At 56.0% G+C, this 19,797-nt stretch overlaps 1 protein-coding gene across 10 annotated transcripts in view; it reads left to right on the top strand.

Annotated features, from left to right (window-relative positions):
- CRTC1 (CREB regulated transcription coactivator 1) overlaps nucleotides 1–19,421 on the top strand; it is a 58,146-nt gene extending 38,725 nt beyond the window's left edge. For 2 of the 10 annotated variants that reach the window (XM_016132408.2, XM_036234372.1), the window contains 8 exons: nucleotides 111–328; nucleotides 4,805–4,941; nucleotides 6,659–6,811; nucleotides 6,920–6,970; nucleotides 9,278–9,382; nucleotides 12,655–12,741; nucleotides 13,292–13,472; nucleotides 14,711–19,421. In XM_016132408.2, the coding sequence (XP_015987894.1) occupies nucleotides 111–328; nucleotides 4,805–4,941; nucleotides 6,659–6,811; nucleotides 6,920–6,970; nucleotides 9,278–9,382; nucleotides 12,655–12,741; nucleotides 13,292–13,472; nucleotides 14,711–14,922 (1,144 nt within the window). In that variant the 3' untranslated portion in view covers nucleotides 14,923–19,421. Of the gene's footprint in view, nucleotides 1–110; nucleotides 329–4,804; nucleotides 4,942–6,658; nucleotides 6,971–9,277; nucleotides 9,383–12,654; nucleotides 12,742–13,291; nucleotides 13,473–14,710 lie in introns of all 10 variants that reach the window. The other 8 variants (XM_016132403.2, XM_016132404.2, XM_016132406.2 and 5 more) reach the window with 6 other exon arrangements.
- The last annotated feature ends 376 nt before the right edge of the window (nucleotides 19,422–19,797 follow it).

Genomic DNA, 19,797 nt, shown 5'->3' on the forward strand with positions numbered 1-19,797 from the left:
CACGGTGTCATTTTGCACGTGTCCCCTCCTGCACCATTGCCTAGTCTTCTGCGGGGAAATGGTTAGCCACTGTCCAAGAGCTTAACCCCCCATGTTTGGCCTTTTCCCAGCATCTTTCCATCCGCCGACCAGGAAAACACTACAGCCCTGATCCCTGCTGCCCACAACACAGGGGGCTCCCTGCCCGACCTGACCAACATTCACTTCCCCTCCCCGCTCCCAACGCCGCTGGACCCCGAGGAGCCCACCTTCCCTGCGCTCAGCAGCTCCAGCAGCACCGGCAACCTCGCTGCCAACCTGACACACCTGGGCATCGGCACTGGCCAGGGTAAGGCCGGGCAGGCAGGGAGCACTTTCTTTCCTGTCAGAGCTTCCTGTCTAGTGAAGACGGCACGCGTGTGTGAGTGGCGACCGAGCAGGGTCACATCCAAAATGCAAGGCATGAGGTGGTGGTAGGGGAGGTGCTTGGTGTTACTAGGCAGCCCCAAGGAGAATAGCGTCCAGGCAGAGAGCACAGCTTGGGCAGTCTCAGTAGTGGGAAGGCTCATGGTGCTCTCAGAATGGGACAGTGGTTTTGAGGAGTGCTGGGGCTTCAGAGAATGGGGTGGATCACGCTTCCCTTTCCCCACTCCCAACCACCCCCAACCCCTCAGTTGACTGTGGTTGCCTGCTTGGAACTGTAGCCTGGCCTACCCCAGCCTCCACTCATTTCTCCCTGGCCACATCCTCAAGGACAACCCATGGGACCCTGACCCATCCCAGTATCTCCTGTCTTGTTCCTCCTGGGAGCCAATGGTACTGTCCCCTTGTAACTTGGGCCAGGGACCTGGAGGTGTCCTTTTTGACTCTGTCGTCTTGCCCGCCCTGACCCACTGGCATGTCCTATCAGCCCCATCATCAGGACCCAGCCCAACCTGGACACTCCCCACCCTGCACAGCCTCCATATGCCACTCCTCCAACACTTCTCTGTCCTGGCTTCTTTACCCAGAACAACTGTCAACTCATGGCCTTTCTCTGCTCTGGACCTTGCACACACCCTCATCTCCTATCCGCTATAACTCTCCTCTCCAGCTGATGATGAGCTCTCCTCAGGACCGCTGCACATGCTTTTCCTCCCCCATGGTTCTCTTCCTCTAAACAGCAGGAGACTCCTCACCTTCCCCATCTTTGTTCATACCTCTTCCCCTTGATGAGGCCTCCTGGCCTTTGCCCATGGCCTCCACTGGACCTCTCACATGGCCTTGCTTTTCTGCACTCACTCTGCTGTTGTTGAGTTACTACTCTGCTCTTGCCTATCTTCTGGGCTGGGTCTTGCTCTCCTGTGTCCCTGCTGTGATCTCCACACTGAATAGACTGTGGGATGTGTGAGTTTTCTTCCGGGGAGGAGACGGGGCAGCCCCTAGCAGCACCCGCGGTGGGACAGGCAGGAGAGACTGAGGGGCCCCTCTGTGATTCCACAGGTGCTGGGACTCTGGTCATTGAGAGCACTATATCGTGTGCTCTGAATCCTGCCCAGGGGCCACAGAATGGCTAGTACTCACCTGTCCATCACCCCAAGTGTTATAGGCAGCACCATGAAGCATTTTCTGAGAATCACACACTCAAATTCACATTTGCCACAGTCCTTCTGGCCACCCAGGGAGAAAAGGCTGTCAGAGGGGGCAGCAGCGCCTGGACCAAGACAGGGCCCTATCAGACACTCTAGAGAGATTTCAGGGGAAATGAGCTGGGTTGATGTGGGGAGCAGAGGAGAGTCAGTCCTGGCTCTGGTGCCCATAAGGCTGGGGCAAGTGTGGGGTGTTGGGGATGGCATCATGTTCCTAGGCTTTTAGATAAGGGAATGGAGGCTAAACAGTGAAGTCTGATGGTGTCAAGGGCTATGTTTTTTTCTTCCACACGCCTGGCCCCATGCATAACCACCAGGCAGAGGGAACCAGCCTGGCTACGGCCCCCCAGGGAAGGCCCAGAGGACAAATGAGCAGATTCAGGGAGGCCCAAGACCCATGGCACCCAGAGACGAGTGGGTGGCAGTGCGACGGAAGAAATTGCAAGGTTGGCTCTGGGGCCACTGGGCCCCCCACTGCTGCAGACACTACCATTTTCCCCTTGCATCTTACTGTGGCCTCTAGAGCACCACCCCCTCTGCCAGAGGGTCCTTGGCAGCCCCCCAGTGCCTGCCAGGAGCCATGTACCTCCAGCTTGAGCAGAGTCTAAACAAGCACGGGAAAATACAACACATGTGAAAGCTGTAGACCCCAAGCCAGGGTGGGGGGTGGGGAATGCCTGGCTCCAGTGTCAGCTGGTGATGTCTGACATGTGTTGGGTTGTTTGCGAACCTGCCGCTCCAGCAGCTCGCCTGACAGGGGCTTTGCTTTCTGGGCGCATTTTAAATCAAGCTGAGCCATGGCCCCCTGGCACACGTGGAGATCGCCCCTCCACCCAACCCACCAGCGAGTCAGAACATGATCTTGTGAGAAGGAAGAGGCCTCCCCACCAGGGAGACGGCGGCCCTTCTCGTCCCCTTCTGCATTTGCTGAAGTCGTTTCCTTGGCTGTCTGCCGGGACCTGGGAGGACAGCAGGCCCAGGTCCTCCGTACTGGCTCTGCTCTGTGTCTGGTCGCCCCGCACTCAGGCCTTATGTGCCTCTAGCCAGGCCCCCGTCACCTGGCCCTCCCTCCCCTGGCAGCTCTCCTTGCCTGCCCAGACTTCCTTTCCAGCTGGCCCCACTCTTTTTCCCAAAGGTGATCCAGGTTGCCAAAAGGAATTCAACAGCAAGGCATCTGTCCACTCTCCCAGCCCCCACGTGAAGCCAGGAGCTCACTCTGTAGCCCAGCAGAGGATTAAAAAATGCCTTTGTATTCAGGGCAGATGTTAGAGCCTGGCAGCCCAAATCCAGCCCACTGGTGTATTTTGTCTGGCCCATGACTGTGTGCGTGATGCTTTGAATAGACATTTAAGCATCAGGAGAGTGCATGTAAAAATCTGAATTCCAGAAGGCCTAGCAGCAGTGGTCGAGGTCTTATGCCTAGAGATGGGCCAGAATGTGCTAGTTTACCACAGCCTCTCACCTGCCCCTGTTATACCACTGCCCCTCTCTTTCCTGGCATTTGCCTCTGCCTCTTACTGAACCCTGACATCTACTCTCTGAGTGTTATGTGTCCCTCAGCCTTCTGGACATATGAGGCAGTAGATGCTCAGAGATGAGGGAATAGCCCAGGGTCCCCACTCTGAATGTGCTATGAGCGGGTATCTCCTGGACTCCTGCCCAGGCCTCTTGACAGTCCCTCACTTGACATCGCTGTGTCCACAGCAGCCTGATTCTGGGGCCCAAGGTCTGTGCAGAAATTGGACCCCCGGGCCCTTCCTTGGGAGCAGTCGACGGCGCCAGGCCCCCCTGCAGTGCTCGGCTGAGAGGAGCCACCAGGGAATCCAAGGGGAAGTGCAGGCATGACCGGGCTCGCCTCGCATGGATGACACAGCCCCGGCAAGCAGCTGCCCTGGGCAGAGAGAAAGCTGCTCATCATCTCCTGCAGTGCACGCTGGGTGCATTCCTGCTGGCCCGTGAACCTGCCGTCTCACCCGCTGGAACAAAGTTGATCTGGTGCCCTCAGCAGGATGGGCCCGGCTTCCCCGGGTGAGTCAGGCACCTTCACCGGCCTTGACTGCACACCAGACTCTCCAGAGCTTCTCACAGTCTCATTAGGGCCTCATGGTGAACTTGCAAGGGCAGCTGTCATCATCTCTATCTCAAGGACGAGGAAACTGAGTCTGAGGGATCAGACCAGGTCCCCAGGACACCCCTCTGGCTTCAGGGCCTGTTGCCTCCCTGGCATGGTGCCCTAGGATAACCTGACAGGTTCCAACTGCTGCCACACTGAACTTGACCTCATTCAGCCTCTTCACAACAGATGTATCCAGGGATTGGATTGCTGGGGGAAGGGGCTGAGGGTAGGGAACGGGCAACATGGAGTCTGGTAGGAGCACCATCAGGAACAAGGGTTTTAGAAGAGGATAAAGGATTACTGAGTTTCTGGCTTGGGCATCCTATGGGGTTGATACTTCAGCATGGAGAGTACCCAGATGTGGGGAGGACATAGATGTGAGATGGTGGGATGGAAGGGCTGCCAGATACGTAGGTCTGGGGCCAGGTAGATGTAGCCAAAGGAGTAGTTACGGATAGGGACATGTGCATCGAAGGAGGGTAAGGAGGGCATGAAGATCAAGAGGAAACTTCAGCGTTGGGGAGGACCAACTTGCTTGAAGCTCACCGAAGCCCAAACCAGTTCAGAAAAAGATTATCTCCCAAAGATAGGAAGTGCCAGTGTGGTTGCATCCAGGGCTCAGGTGCTGCCTCTCCCTTCTTGTTCTCCAGCTTACCCTTACCCTTCCAGCCACAGGATGCCCCTGCGTACAGCTCCAGACCTTCTTTCCTGGAGTTCAGTCCAAAGTCCTGGGTCGGTCTCTCCTTGGACTAGTGTGGTCCCATGTCCATCTAGGGGCCAAATCACATGGCAGTCCAGAGTCAGGGAAGTGCTGCCTGATTGGCAGGGCCTAGAGGGATGGCAGGGTCAGATGGACAGTGCTGGTGAGCATGGGAGATGTGAAGGAGAACAAAGCCCACAGAGAGCTAGGGGCCCCAAGGTCAGGGTTTTGGGGCCTCGGAGGAGGCACCCTGGGTTTGGCAACAGGACATGCCCGTTGGCTTTTGTCTGAGTGATTGAGCTGTCCCCAGTAGTGACTATGGGTGTGCAAGTGCCCCTTTGGAGGCCAGAGTCATGCCCACCTTCCCTTCCTCCCTTCCAGGGATGAGCACACCAGTCTCCTCGCCGCAGCACCGTCCAGCTGGTGTCAGCCCGCTGTCCCTGAATTCGGAGGCACGGCGGCAGCAGGCCCAGCAACAGGTGTCACCCACCCTCTCCCCGCTGTCACCCATAACTCAGGTGCGAGGGTAAGGGGGGTTGGGGGTGGCCTGGCTCTGCCCCTCTAGGAGGCTTCCTGCTCCTTCCCGGGGGCTGCAGAAGCATGCTGCCATTTTTGACTTTTTGTCACCTTTTCAAGCATATGGGAAATGCATCGATCAGTGGCCTGGAATCCACTGCGCTGTCATGGACAGGTTGGATGTTAGCTTGTGTCGTGTGAGTGCGCAGTCTCATTATTGTACTTTTTTCTTTAGGATCTAGTTGAAATTTTCCAAAATAAATTTTTAGAGAGTTTTTATTTTTTAATTTGCTGTAATTTTGTTTCATCTTTTTTTGGTAGCTCTGTGAGTATAGGAATTGGTCTGCTCTAGGTAACACAGCAAGCTGGTATACAATTTTTTATAGTTATATACTCTCTCTTAAAACTTTTATTTTTGTAAAGTCAAAAGTAACATTCCCACTTTCATTTCTGATTTCAGTAATTTGATTCTTCTCTTGTTTACTTAGTTGAAGCTTATAGAACAAGTTAGGAAGCATTTCCTTCTCTTGTTTTCTGGAAGAGTTTGAGAAGCATAAGTGTTAATTCTTTAAATGTTTGGTAGAATCCACGAGTGAAGCAAGCCAGGTCCAAGCTTTTTTCTTCACTGGGAGGTTTTCGATTACTGATTCAGCCTCCTTACTTGATACAGGTCTACTCAAGATTTTCTATTTCTTCATGGGTCACTTTTGGTAGGGTGCGTGTATTTCTAGGAATTTGTCCTTATTTTTTTTTTTTTCTTTTAAATCCCTGACATAACATTTTGCTGTTTGTTTCTTAACATAACCTCGATGGCATCATCCACTTATAATAAAATTAAGTCATTCCTTCATACCTTCTAATGCCCGTCTGGGCCTGGTTCCCCTTCTTACCTGTCTGCTTGTACAGTGATCTTGTTCAGCTCAGGATCCAAAGAGAGCCATTTGGTTCCTGGGAGCTGTGTCATCAGTCTCTCCATCTGTGTTCCCTGCCCCTTCTCCCCACCCCCAGTCTAAAAGGCCTCTTTTCCCTTTCTGGAAGGTCCTTTTTGAGTACTAACTATTCACCACTTAATCAGAGGCTGGTCATCTGCTAAGTGTTTACATCCCGTAGCTCCCTGGCATGTCCCACCTCCCTCACAGGGCAAGAGTTCCGCTTGCCCCAAGGACTGTCCACACAGACTCATGTCCATTGAAAACTTCCTCAGGTTTTTTCCTCTTTCCAGCTCCAAGAAGTCCTGACCTAGTTAATCGCTGAGTGGCCACACCAGTGCCTTCATCATTCTCACCCTCTCTAACCTCCCTAGGTGGGCCAGGCTGTGAGTTGATAGTGGGGAGTCCCTTCCCCTCCAAGCCTCCAGAGTGGCTAAGGAGTATAGCGCTTGGTGCCTGCCCTCAGTGTGGAAACTCCAGCTCAGAGAAGTCAGGGAGCTCCTGAGCCTGAGTCAGTACAGAGAGTAACACCCACCTCTCAGTATGTGGCAAGGGTAAAAGAAAGGCTGGTTGAGCGTAGGGTTCAGCAAGCTGGATTAGATGCCCAGCTCTTGTCCGGGTATAGCCTGATCCCCCATGACCCTGGGCCAGGCCTCCTCTAGGCCCACACTTCCCAGGTCTAGGGCGACTGCTGAGCTTGCCAGGCCGTAGGGACCCCAGGGATCAGGTGCTCATGGCCTAACTCCCAGTGGTGAGCACACCTCTGCCTGACACCCTCTTCTCTCCACAGGCTGTGGCCATGGACGCTCTGTCTCTGGAGCAGCAGCTGCCCTACGCCTTCTTCACCCAGGCAGGCTCCCAGCAGCCGCCCCCACCGCAGCCCCAGCCCCCACCACCTCCACCGCCTGCATCCCAGCAGCAGCCGCCCCCACCATCCCAGCAGGTGCCTGTTGGCCTCCCCTCAGGTGGCCCCCTGATGCCAAGCAACAGCCTGACGCGGGGGCCCCAGCTGCCCCCACTCTCGGTCACGGTACCATCCTCTCTCCCCCAGTCCCCCCCAGACAACCCTGGCCAGCCGCCAATGGGGATCGACATCACCTCGGTAAGCCCAGGATGGGGTCTGTGGGGCCTGACTGGAGGGTCGTGCATGAGGAGCCCGGGGCTGTGGGAGGCTGCATTCAGTGCCCAGGGCCCAAGGACAGTTGGGTGCCCAGCTACATCTGCAGCTGTCTCAGGCTTTACTTGGAGGCAAACTTGCCAGGGTTTGGGGCTAAAGCAGACACTGCTGGGACCTGGGTACCCAGAGAGGTTTCTGCCTGGAATCTTCAAGCCTAGATTTCACCTTATGTATGCATGGGGAAACTGAGGCACAAGAGAAGTTCAGTGCCCCAGATTTCACCCAAAATGGTCCACCTATGTCTGGCTGCCCAGTCCTCCTCCATGGTCCTTCATGCCTCCCCTCTGCCCTTTGCATCTAAAAAGGGGCTTCCCTTGAGGCAGTGAGAGCACAGCTCCCAGAGCCTGGAAGATGGGCTTTCGGGAGCCAGAGGGATGGAGGTGAACTTGGAGGGGAGGAAGAGATGCAACACCGTGTCTGGGCCAGGGCTGTAGCTCAGACCCTGAGGCCCAAGGCGGGACTGCAGCTCAGATCATAGGATGTCCTTTCTTAGGCTGAGGGACTATGACTCAGATCACAGGACCCCCTGTCCAAGCCAGGAGCTGCAGCTTAGATTATAGGATGGAATCCCCTGCCTCGGCCAGGGGCTGCAACTCAGATTATGAGACCCCCTGCATGGGTCTAGGGGGCCGTAGCTCAGACCATGGGGCCTTCCCCCTGTTTTGGGCTGGGCTCAGGGTAATGGGTGCTAGGTTCTTACCTCTGCAATCCCAAAACTTCCTGATTGTTCAGACTTTGACTCCGGTGACTCTGGTAGGAAAGAAGCAGTCATAGCTACCTTTGGCTACATCCAGAGGAACAAAGACCCATGTTTGAGACATAGCAAGCATTCCCCACTTGGCCCTCATTTGCCAGCCGCAGGATAAATGCCATCAGAACATCATGTGCTGTGCAAAGAACAGGCCTCCCTGAGCTGGTAGTATGAGCAGTGACCTAATAGTAGAGACTCATGTTTCTAAGCTGCTCCAGTCTCTCAGAGGGCAGACCCAGCCCCCTACACACACTTACACACACACAGAGAGGAAAGGACCCAAGCATTTCTTTTGGCAGAAATGTAGCAGGTGTGGGGGTGGCTCTGACACCAGGATTGGCCTGGGCACCCAATTCCCTGATGTCCTCCTGCAGTGGGGCTTGGTTCTGGAGCCAGGCAGACATTGAGGGCACGAGTGTATGGGTCAAGGACACAGATAGCTCCTCCTCAGGCTCCCAGGTCAGAGCATGTATCACCCAGCACCCCTGAGGGACTGCTGGCTCTCTTAGGGGCGCAGGCAGCCTCTTCCAGAGTTTCTGCAGATTTACTTAGGTAAGGAGAAGGTCTCTCTGGACCAAATGACTATGCCAGTACCCATACCCTGCTAATTGAGCCTCCATGCCTCACCCAACCTCAACCCCTAAACCTCTGAAAACAAGCTACTGAGGAAATGGGGGAGACCAAGCACTTTGGAGCCCTGGGCTGGCTATCCAGGCCTCAATGAACAATAAGGTTAGAGAGGTCAGGCAGCTTGCCCGGAGGCATGCAGTAGGTCCTGGCCAGCCTGGGACCAAATGAAGGTCTAAATACAAGTCTTGGCCCAGCCTATCCTAACCCCAAGAGGCCTGGCAAGAAGCCAGGGTTCTCTGCCTTTCAGCAAGGAGGTGGTCTCTGGATAGCATGACCCCAACAAGCTTGTCCCAAGTAATGCCACTGGTAGTGACTGCCTGGTGCTGGAAACCCTGCAGTGTGCCCCAGATGGCCTTCGCTTCAGTGCCACCACCTTGAGGCAGGTGGGATGTGCCAGGGCACAGACTTGGAGTTCAGAGAGTTGGGGACCCACCTAGAATCAGGAGCAAGAGGTAGCACCTGCCTGCCCAACCCTAGGCCTTCCCTGCTTATGTATGTGTGAGTGTGTGCGTGTGCATGTGTGCGTGTGTGCGTGGCCGTGTGCACATGTATGTGGTGTGGGTGCTGTGAAGCCTACCAAGTCAAGGTAGACCCCTCTCTCACTTTCCATAGTCCTCTAGGGCGACTCTGTGACACTGGGTTCCAGGCTCTTCAACCGCAGCCCCCACACCTGGAAGCTCGGTTTGGAGGCAGGTCCCCACAAGGGCCCAGGCTGTGGCAGGGCTCAGGGGCTCATGCCTCCTGCAGGTGCCCCAGGTCTTCTGCTCACCAAGGAATGGTGGTCTGTGGAGGGAGGGCTCAGCAGGGAGCCGGGCTGGGGCCTCTGAGTCCTGACCTGTCTGTCGTCGCAGGCCCCGGCTCTGCAGCAGTACCGCACTAGTGCCGGCTCCCCGGCCAACCAGTCTCCCACCTCACCCGTCTCCAATCAAGGCTTCTCCCCTGGGAGCTCCCCACAAGTAAGGGATGCCGCCACCCCGTGCCCCAGCCCTGCTTTGCACCCCTGTGCCCCTGTCCACCTGCCCACCATCTGTGCCTCATGCCTCACGCCTCAGTTCATCCCATCTCGTCCACTCCACAGGGTGGGAAGGAGGCACTACCTCTTGTCTCTGTTGCGCCTTTGTGGTCTGCGCAAGGCCCCAGCTGAGGGTGGTGGGCTCCTCACTGGTGGTGTTGATCTCTCTGTTGGCCACACCCCAGCTCTTCGTCCAGTGGCTGGGGACACGCCACATGCAGCTCGGACATGCATCCACCAGCCTCTGCACATGTCTCTACCTGCAGCCGCCCTGAGGCCTGGAACCTGGGGACTTTTAGAAGTGGCGGGTGCTCCCCTTACTTTGGTGGGGGTCTGATTCCTCAGCCCCTTTTCCTCCATCCCCTAGGAAGGCGCGTCCCTCAGGAAGCTTCCCTGAGCAGCACTACAGCCTTTTGGGTCCTTGTTTCCCTCCCACAGATGAGATAGAGGCTGGGCCCAGGTAAAAGGCTGGGTTTGACCACAGGTTTTCCCCCGACACCCAGCTCAACTGGGCCTCGATATCTTAATACACATGTACACACCCCATCCAGGTTCCTCAGGGTTCCTCTCAGCACACCTTGGCCATGACCACGTTTCATCCAGATGATTTCATCAGAGGAGAAGGGGTACCCACAAAGTTGACATCTAGGCCCAAGACATCTCAGTCCAACAGCGGAGCCTCCCCAAGGCCCCCATCCCTCCATCCCCAAAATATCACCAAGCTGAGAAATCCCTAGGAGCCCCTGCAGTGCCCTGGGCCCTGAGGCTTCATTCTCGGCCAAGTGCAAGTAGGATTCTCCTTGGCATAGATCAGGGAGCAGAGCCACCTCTCCAGCCAGGACCTGGCAGGAATGACACATCAGGCTCCCTTGTCTCATGGGATGTACCCTACTGTCCCTATCTCCAGCTTTCAGATGTTCACCCTGAGCTCAGCCCTGTGTGTCAGGACAGTGGGTGTCCGCTCAGGGAGGACCTGAAGCTCTGTCTACTTCAGGAGAGGCTCTCCCAGAGTGCTTCCTCCACTACCCACAGCTGCCAGGAGTTTTGCTGGGACCATCAGGGTATGGCCTCCTGCTCCATAGGCAGGTGGGGAGGGTGGCAGTAAGCTTAGGACAGGCTAGGGTTTAGCCTGGTGTCCACATGCTCTCAGTTCATCCATTCCCACTCTGAGCTCTCCTGACTCCCTGGAAGTGTCTAGTCTTGTCATGTGGTGCCGTGGGATGCAGGGGGCTGGAGAAACTGGTCCAGGCAGGGGAAGAAGTAGAAGGGGCCTATCCCAGATGGGCAGCCTTGCTTAGGGCCAGTAACTTGAGTAACATTCCTCTAATTCAAGGCAGGACAGGAGTTTTACGGTCGAGCAGATTTCTCTCAGAAGAGATTTGCCTGAACCAAGTCGTTCAGGCTAAATAGAAGTAAGGGAGCCTGGAAGAGAGCATGCTCCTGTCTCATCAAGCCCATGTCTGTGTGTCAGTCCATGTGTCCATTGTGTGCTGGTGAGGGAGGCAGGCTGCTCACTCAGGTATGAGGACGGGGCTATCAGGCTGTCTTTGACCCTAACCGGATGCATCATCTTAGGCAAGAGGCTTGTTCAGAGGCAAATGGTGCTGGGTCGAGGGCAGACTTGACTTCCCACTACAGGTTGGGTCCTTTAGGATGCACCCATCAGCCCCATGGGCCCAGGCCTCCCCATGCCCACAAGCCAAGCCAGTATCTCCCCTGGACATGTGGGGCAGCAGGGACCCCATCTGGCATCTAGCAATATCCTGGGCCTTAGGCTACTAGAATTCTGTCCCATGTGCTGCCTCCCCTTTCCATTCTGAGCAGACCTTTCTGGCAAACCTTCATGGCATCCTCACAAGAGAAACCATGGCCTGGGGTCCCCTGTGCATGTCAAGCCTCTGGGACCAAGGCCACAGGCAGAGAAACAGGTGTCCCAGAACAAACTTGCCTCATCCTTCATGGTCAGACCCAGTCAAAATTTTCAGCCTCCTTTTCCAAACCTGAAGCTGGTGATTTCTAATTCTTCTCTGGTGTTTAAATAGAACATTTGTACCCAGGAGCCTCCCTGCCCACTTTAGTAGCCATCTGTCTCTTTCTGCTCTCAGGTCACTGACCTCCCAGAGGACTCAGTGGTTTTGTGGCCAACCTCTGCCTGGGATGGAGGTCTGAGACTCAAGCTTTGGCTGTTGTCAGAGTATATGGGGACCTTTCTAGGACAGGGAGCTCAGAGGGAGGGTTCCAGGGCCTTTGGTCTGTGTAGACATTTGAGAGGATGCATGCAAGGCACATGTATCACTTGGCATACCTGAGAATGGCTATGGTGCAGCATCTTCCATGAGCCACCTTGTCCTGCAGAGGAAACAAACTCGGGGTCTGGGGTAGGAATGTATCTCCCCAGGCCTGGTGCCTCAGGTACCAGCCTGGCCACACATTGGCCATCCCTCTCTTCCATACCCCACTAAGCTTCATCCCACCATCCCTGTCAGCATCTCAGGAATGGGCAGGAGTTCCTCTTTCTGGCATCTCCACTGCCTCTGTGGTTCTGGACCCCTGCTCCTCTCCCAGGGGAAGCCCCTACCCCTCTGACCTGGCCAGCCCTGAACAAGCAGGAGTGGGGCTGCATGCCTACCCATGGGCCCTGGGGTCTTAAGTGCAGGCAGCCAGGGGCCAACAGATGGACAGGAGGCTTTCCATGTACCTTTCCTGTGTTTGTTCTGTGCCTGTCCTGTCCACATGTGTGTGGCCTAGTGTCCTTCCCCAAGTGTCCCCAGGGGCCTGACAGGTCAGCAAGTGCTTGTCCCATCGTGAACATTCAGGGCACCACCCTCATTAGCCTCAGTCACGTGCTTTCCTCTGGGGCCTATCAGATTGGGTTCTTGATCCCCATTTCCCCCTTCCTTCATCTTCTAGTAGAAAGGAGGTTACCTATACCTGGGCTCAAGGAGAGGCAATGGGAGAAGTTGGGATGCAGAGGTCCCCCAGGAACAGGTGGTAGAAGCAGTCATCCTGAGATTTGGGGGGACATCAGCTTGAGTAGACCCTCCTGGGAGCCCTGAGTTAACTGGCGTTGGCCTACCTTGTCCTGAGCATCCTCTAGTAGGTCACAGGGTCCTCCCTGTGGCCTTGACTGGCCTGTGAGAACCCCCTCAACAGTTGCCCCTGCCCCCACCTAGTCTCAGGGACCATGATGACAGCAGCCCTCTCTTCTATCTGCAGCATTCTTCCACCCTGGGCAGCGTGTTTGGGGATTCGTACTATGAGCAGCAGATGGCGGCCAGGCAGGCCAATGCTCTGTCCCACCAGGTGAGCGGGCGCCCGGGCCACAGTGCCCCCAGCAGACGCTCGCCCGGACTCCGCCCTCCCTTGGGCATGAGCTTTGCTCCTGGCCTCTCCTGTCTCCAGGGAGTAGAGTGTGTGGCTGCCTTTGCCTCCACTGGTGTCTGTGTCCGGTGGTGCAGTGAACACCAGCAAGGATGGGCATTGGCTTTCACAGTGGCACTCAGTGTGGGCCATGCATGTGGGTTTGCAGGAGGTCATGCTGGCTCTGTGTGGAGGTTGGGTCAGGTGTGCGGGTACAGGAGGGGTTGGCTGCTACTTGGAGCTGGTTTCTCACCCATCCATTCATTTATCCATTCATCCCGCAAGCCCTGAGGGGGTGTGTGCAGGCAAGCCTGGGTGGGTTTGGAGAGGGTGATAGATAACCCAGCGCAGAGTGGCTCATGCAAACAGCCCTGGGTGGACCAGAGCATGGCACTGGGCATCCTGCAGAGGAGGTGGTCCTGGCAGCCGCAGGAAGTCCAGCCCACAGCAGCCAGGACTAGCAACCAGCCTCATGCCCTGTGTCTCCTCCCAGCTGGAGCAGTTCAACATGATGGAGACGGCCATCAGCTCTAGCAGTCTGTACAGCCCGGGTTCTACACTCAACTACTCGCAGGCAGCCATGATGGGCCTGATGGGCAGCCATGGGAGTCTGCCTGATACACAGCAGTTGGGCTATCCCAGCCACAGCAGTATTCCCAACATCATCCTCACAGGTGAGGCTCTGGGCAGGGATTTTAGTCCTGGTGTTGCCTCGGGGCCTTGCAGCTGAATAGGCTGCAGCTGCAGCGTGGAGGGAAGCCCCCCATCCTGTAGGGTGAGTTGTGACATGACTGTGGTGTCCCTGCCTTTGGTGTGGACCTAAGGAAGCCAGTCCTCTCCCCACCCCACAGCCAACCTTGACTAACTCATGGGCTGTGGACAAGCCAGAGAGACACACATCTAGATCCTAGACCAGGCATCCAGCATCCTGTGCTCAGAGTGAGACCTAGACATTAGCAAGCACTCAAACCCCAAAGCTCCTTAACCCCATTAGCTAAGTGTGCAGGGATACTGGTGACCAGGACAAGGGGTGAGCTCTGACTGGTGGGGTGTGTCCTATGCAGCCACCAGAGATGTAACAGCTTTCACATGCTGCAGTAAGTGTCCCCAGGTGTCCTGAGATGTGCATGGCACATGTGAGGAAGTCCCGCTCCATCTAGAACAGAACCCACAACTCTGATGCCCTCCCCATCCCTGGCTTCCCCCTGAAGGATATGGGTTTTATTGAATAAGGAAGCAGTTTTCTTGTAAGCTAGGTCTGTCATGGGATTGAGGGGGATGCCCCATGGTAGTCTCCATTGACATCTATAGGCTGGAGAGGTCAGTACCCAGATCCTCGCAAGGCCTGGACCCCAAGTACTGATTCAGTGCTTCTTCTCCACACTGAGGGTGCCTCAAATGCCTGAGGACCAGGCCCCTGTGATGGCCCCAAGGGCCCAGAGAAACCAAGACTTTACTAACGGTTCCCACATGAGGCCCATGGACTCCCTGCAATTAGAGGAAGGAGCCCAGGTTTGAACCTGGATCTCTGGGGGAGCCCAGACTTCCTCCAACCCATAGGAAGGGACCCCAGTACACACACCCCAGCCTGCTTCTCAGACTCCTACACAAGTACCAGCTGGTTGAGTGGACGAGGCAGGCCCCTGTGAGTCTGGGGCTGGACCTTTCTTTAGGTGGGGCCATCCAGTGCACTATGGGGTGTTGAGCAGTATCCCTGGTCTCTACCCATGATGTCGGTAGCACCCCCTTCCCCAATTGTGACAACTGAAAATGTCCCAGATATCACCAATGTGCCCTGGAGGGTGGACCCTCAATAACCACCCCTGAGGTGACCCAAGCCCTCTTCCCTGGGCATGGGGGTGGAGAGCCAGGGCTGAGCTGAGACTTGTGCCCCTCTCCCCCCACCCACCAGTGACTGGAGAGTCCCCTCCCAGCCTCTCTAAAGAACTGACCAGCACACTGGCTGGGGTCGGCGATGTCAGCTTCGACTCTGACAGTCAGTTCCCCCTGGATGAACTCAAGATTGATCCCCTTACCCTGGACGGACTGCACATGCTCAACGACCCTGACATGGTCCTGGCTGACCCAGCCACCGAGGACACCTTCCGGATGGACCGTCTGTGAGCGCACGTTCAGCACTCAACCGCCCAGCCCCGGCTCTGTCACCCCGCCGGTCAGTGGTCCCGACGGTGTCTCCCTGAGCCCAGGGACTGTACACTCCATCCCTGCAAACGGCTGAGCTTGTGATTCTGAGCTAGCAATGCCGCCAAGCGCCCCAAACTGTCCCCCAGCTGTTCACCTCTTTTGGGAGGCCAAGTGTTGCCCCCTTGGACCTTCCCTGTGCACACGCTCTCTCACCCCACACTCTGGGCCATGAGCCATCAGTTCTTTTAAGATGCAGAAAGCGTGTTGGGCAGGACCGCCAGCCTGGGGGCACTGGGGTCCATGATGCGGTGGGCGGACGTGCATTTTCGACTGTTGTCCAGCTCTCACTGCCTTCCTTCATCCCCAGTCCCCCACCTACCCACCAGCTCCAGTTTATGGTTAGGTAGAAAGCCAGACCCACCTGCCAGAGGAGAGGGCGCCAGAGAGAGGGGCAGACACAGCTCGGAAATAAACACTATTTTGACTGCTGTCTTTTATATTTCTGAGTGCACAGAAAGCTAGAGCCCTTCCTGTGGGGGTGGTGCAAAGATGTAAACAGAGCAGCTAGATCTTCCTGAGCCCCCTCCCACCTTGCCCACCCCCAGCCAGGACAACAGGGCCTGCTAGGGGATACATGTAGAGGCAGGGATCATTTCTGGGGGTTTTAGAACTTGTTTTCATCTTTCCTTCTCTGTATTGTGGTCACCGTTACTGTTCTTTACAGATGGGTGGTGGGGAGGGGGTAGCCAGGGCATTTTTATTGTGTTTTTGTTTGTTTCTTTTGGTTTGTATTTACATTTTGACCATAGACGAGTAGCTGACTCCTTCAAGCCAACATTTGCCTGAGAGCATGTTTTTATTCCAGAAATCCTACATTATACATTTTTTAAGGCTAATTGCAAGCAGTCCAGTCTCTGAGCTGTGTCTCTGGCCTCTTAAATCCCAAGTTATCTCAAAACAGAAGGATCAAGTGGCTGCCTGACCCAGTGAGGGCTAGTTGTGCCAGGCGGAGACTCTGGCAGAAGCTTGGTGGCTGGAAGTGCCTTCGCTCTGGCCACGTAACAGACTTCTGGGAAGGAGCCATTGCTTTATTAAGGGCCCTCCCAAAGGTGCCCAGTAGTCCTCAGGGAAGGTGCATCCCACACCCTGAGACTGGCAGCAGCTGTGGCCCCTCTGCTCCGAGATGACCCAGAGACAAGGCTATCTTTCACTCTCACCCCAAGAACCAGCCAACACCCTTCCAGCCATCTCTTTCGTAGTAGCTCTTCCTGGCAGGGCTGGGTTTGGAGACAAAAGCAGCATGCTTTTACTGGTGGGTTTCCAGGTGCTTCTCGAAGTGCCTCAGGAGGCTGAGGTGACTGTTCTTCTACCTTCCAGGCCCTTCCAGGGGGCGGCGGGCTGGCTTTATTTTCTGTTGGCTGCTTTAGTAGGGACCTCCATTTCAGTCCCTCCCAAGTTACATCTCCATTTGCTCCTCCACCTGCCTTCGGGCTGACACTTCTGCCTGGTGCATTTCTCTGTGGTGTCGCGGCCACCCCTCTGCCTGGGCCTTGGGAGCCCTCACCTCTGTGGGAGCCAGATTTGATCCTAGCAACCATCCCTCCCTCTTGCTTCCCAGCCAAGCTGTTAGCACATGTCCAATGGCTCAGCGGCCACAAGGGTGAGAAGCTCCCCCCCCTCCTTGGTCACTTGTCCCCACCACCATTGTCTGGGCTGGGGGAATATAGTATCAGTCCATCCAGGTTCAGGGCCTGTCCTGCCACCATGGTGGAGGCCAGGGGCAGAGATGGGGACATTTTTTTTTTTTTTTTTAAGAAAACCTACATGTACATAGAAAAGTTTGGTTACCATTAGACTTGTGTGTAGAACTTTTTAAAAAATGGCCTTAATAAAATTACAAGCAACCTTCCTGGATGCAATTTTCAAACAAGGCATTGGTGACCCAGTAAGAGAGCCTTGTCAGCCTGCGCTTCCCATCTGCCTGGTACTGGTTCTAGGTGCAGACTGGCAGGAGAGGCCCATGGCCGGGAGCATAGGTGACACTGTATTAACATGTGGCCTCAGCCTGTGAGGGGCATAGGTGCAGAGCTATTCTGGGAGGGGAGCCCCGCCAGGACCCAGTGGCCAGGTGTCCCTGTGTCTTCCAAGGGGTTACCCCCGCCTGGGCCTGGAGAGGCTTCCCAGGGTCTATAACAGGGGACTTTGTTTTTTTTCCTTAAATACCGCTTCTCTACTCAATATTCTTGAGTTGCCAAGACTTTCTGAGGCAAAACAGCCTAAGGGAATCAGTCTTTTGACTTGTGAAGTGAAATACTGTGATTTCAGGTGAGCTGTGTCAAGGGGCAGCCCAGGCCTGCAGCCTGTCGCCACCCATGTCCTGCTCACATGCTTGGAGCAAGCCTGGACATCAGGCCTGGACGCTCAGCCCACACTGACTCAGAGGTCAGCCAGGCTTTCTCCTTACACCCCTGAGTACTCCTGGCTTTGGCTGAGCCCCCTCAGCTCTGCAAACCTTTCCCTTGGGAACACAAACTGCCTGGCCTGTTCTCCCTGTCTCAGTTTACCCTCTGCCCTCCAGTTCCCCAGGGAAGCGAGTTTGTTTCCCCACATGGCTCCTGGGCGGAATGATGGCACCCAGGACCAGCCCTTCTCTGTGTCCTCTGGAAAAGAGAGTTGTGCCCAGGCTGACTGGAGAAGGCGGGATCTTGTTGGGATCATGGTCACCTAGTGCAGGGGCTTGACTTTTCAGCCTCCCTGCTGTTACCTGCTTTTGGGTTTTCAGGGCTGGAAGGAGGGTTTTGAGTGGTCTCTGCGTTTAGCCTGACATCTATCAGCTGAGCTCCTGGGAGGTCACCAGTGGGGCAGCCCATTTTGAAGCCCATTTGTCACAGTGGGGCGGGAAAGGTCAGCTCTGTTAAATGCTGCAGTGAGACCCTGTGTAGAAGGCAAGGGGCCCCGTGTCCATCCATACATCCTGCTGAGGGTAGATGTTTGATGTCGGGGCTGTGGTCATGTCAGGTTAGATGGGGCTGAGTGGGGCTGATCAGCAGGGTCCCCACCCCTCCAGCACCACCGCCCCCCCATCTGGTGTCCTGGGCCTTATGAGTGCCTGTGAGCAACTCACTATAGGTGTCCTGGGAGCTGAGGACATTTGGGAACATGCCCCCAGGCCACCACCTCTCGGGGACCATGAGCTGGTTCATAACCAAACATCCTTCTAAGCACCCCCTCCACTGGACTCTGAGCTTTCTATATTTCCACAGGAGGCCTCCCACCCCCACACAGGCTAGTTGTGTGAGGCATGGAGGCATCGGTGGGCTGACAGAGCAGTAGCAGCACCCATCACCCTCCCTAGGTTCTGATGGAGCTGTGGTCACAGGCCACCGGAAGGCTCAGTGTGGGGGCTGGAAGGTCAAGGTACTGGACACCCAGGTCCTGGCCCATTGCCCCTGCAAATGGCATTCTAGGTGAGGGGACCATGGCCACCTGAGCCCTCCCCATGTGTCCTGCAGATCTGAGAGGAGGATTTGGTGCCTCACCCACCCCAGGAGGCCTGTCTAGATTCAGTAGGCAGCTGGATCAGTTTCTGTCTCCTTGGACCACAGGCCCCCACCTCCCAGAGGGTCTCACAGTATGCAACTGGGATCCTCTAGGACATTCCTCTAGGGGTGCTGGCCAGGAGGGGTTCACACCTCTCTTATGATTCTCATGCCACAGGCAACCAGCCACTCCTTAGGAGAGGGGGTAGGGTGAGCTGTACCCCCAGGGCTGGCCACTGGGGTACTCATGAGGGCATGGGGAGCAGAAACAAGACCCTTGTGACCTGGGCCTTGGTCTCCCTCCTGTCACTGGCTCAGACTCATGGGTCTCAGGGCCCCAGGCTCCACCCAGTTAGGGTAAGGGGCAGGAGCTGGATGTCAGGGGAACGATGGCAGCAGAAGGCTCCCTCTGCTTTCGACCCTCCTGGCCAGCCCTCAATACCCCGTTCTTCAGAGGAGCCAGGGACACGTGGCATGTGGCAGGGGGTGCCCCCATCTCACAGGGTTCTGGAATTTGGGGGCAATTGATGCCCAGCCCATCACTTCTGACCTCTTGCCCACTGGGGATAAGGGGACAGTGCTATAGCCTTTGCCACCAGACCCCAGGAGAGAGGGCTTTGGCAGCTGAGGTCCATTGGCCCCACCCCCACAGGAAACTGGCCCCAGCGGCTGGGCAGCACCACTAATATATGCAAACCCGCCAATCTGAGCCCTGCCTCACCTGTGTCCCTCTGTCCCCAGGCTGGCTCTGCGCCCCCCCAGCATGTACACTCTGCTGTGGATGTCTCATGGACTGTGTGTGGGCGCCTGCGGCGGGTGGGGGCAGGCGGCTCAGGGTGCACTTGGCCGGCCCCTGCCTGTCCTCTGGTGTGGACGCTTCTGTCTTTGTACCTTTGCATCCTTTGTAATGAAACCTAATAAAAATCCAATGTTTTCGTCTCTGCCTCCTCTTTTTTCCTGCCCCTCTCCCCACCCCAGAGATGAAGCATGGGTGTCACAAGTGTACCAGGTAGAGCCACAAAGAAGGCCCCCCACACACACATAAACATGGGCGTGAAGACATGCACCCCTTACCACCTGCCCCACCAGCCAGCTATTTTGGCCTGGCACCTGGAAAGGGAACAGCCCACCCCCCAGAATCCTAGAGCAGACACTCCAGGAATGGGGGTCCAGGCCCATGACCACAAGTGGGTGGGGTACACAAGCAGGCCTGGGGTCTCCCAAATCATGGCTGGAGACTCCTCGTCAGTCGGGAGCAGAGTCAGCCCCCAGGTCCCCACTCTCTGAGGCTGGACCCTGCTCTGTCCCTGAAGCA

This window comes from Rousettus aegyptiacus, unplaced genomic scaffold (genome assembly GCF_014176215.1).
Source record: "Rousettus aegyptiacus isolate mRouAeg1 unplaced genomic scaffold, mRouAeg1.p scaffold_m13_p_16, whole genome shotgun sequence".
In the NCBI taxonomy this organism is placed as follows: Eukaryota; Metazoa; Chordata; class Mammalia; order Chiroptera; family Pteropodidae; genus Rousettus; species Rousettus aegyptiacus.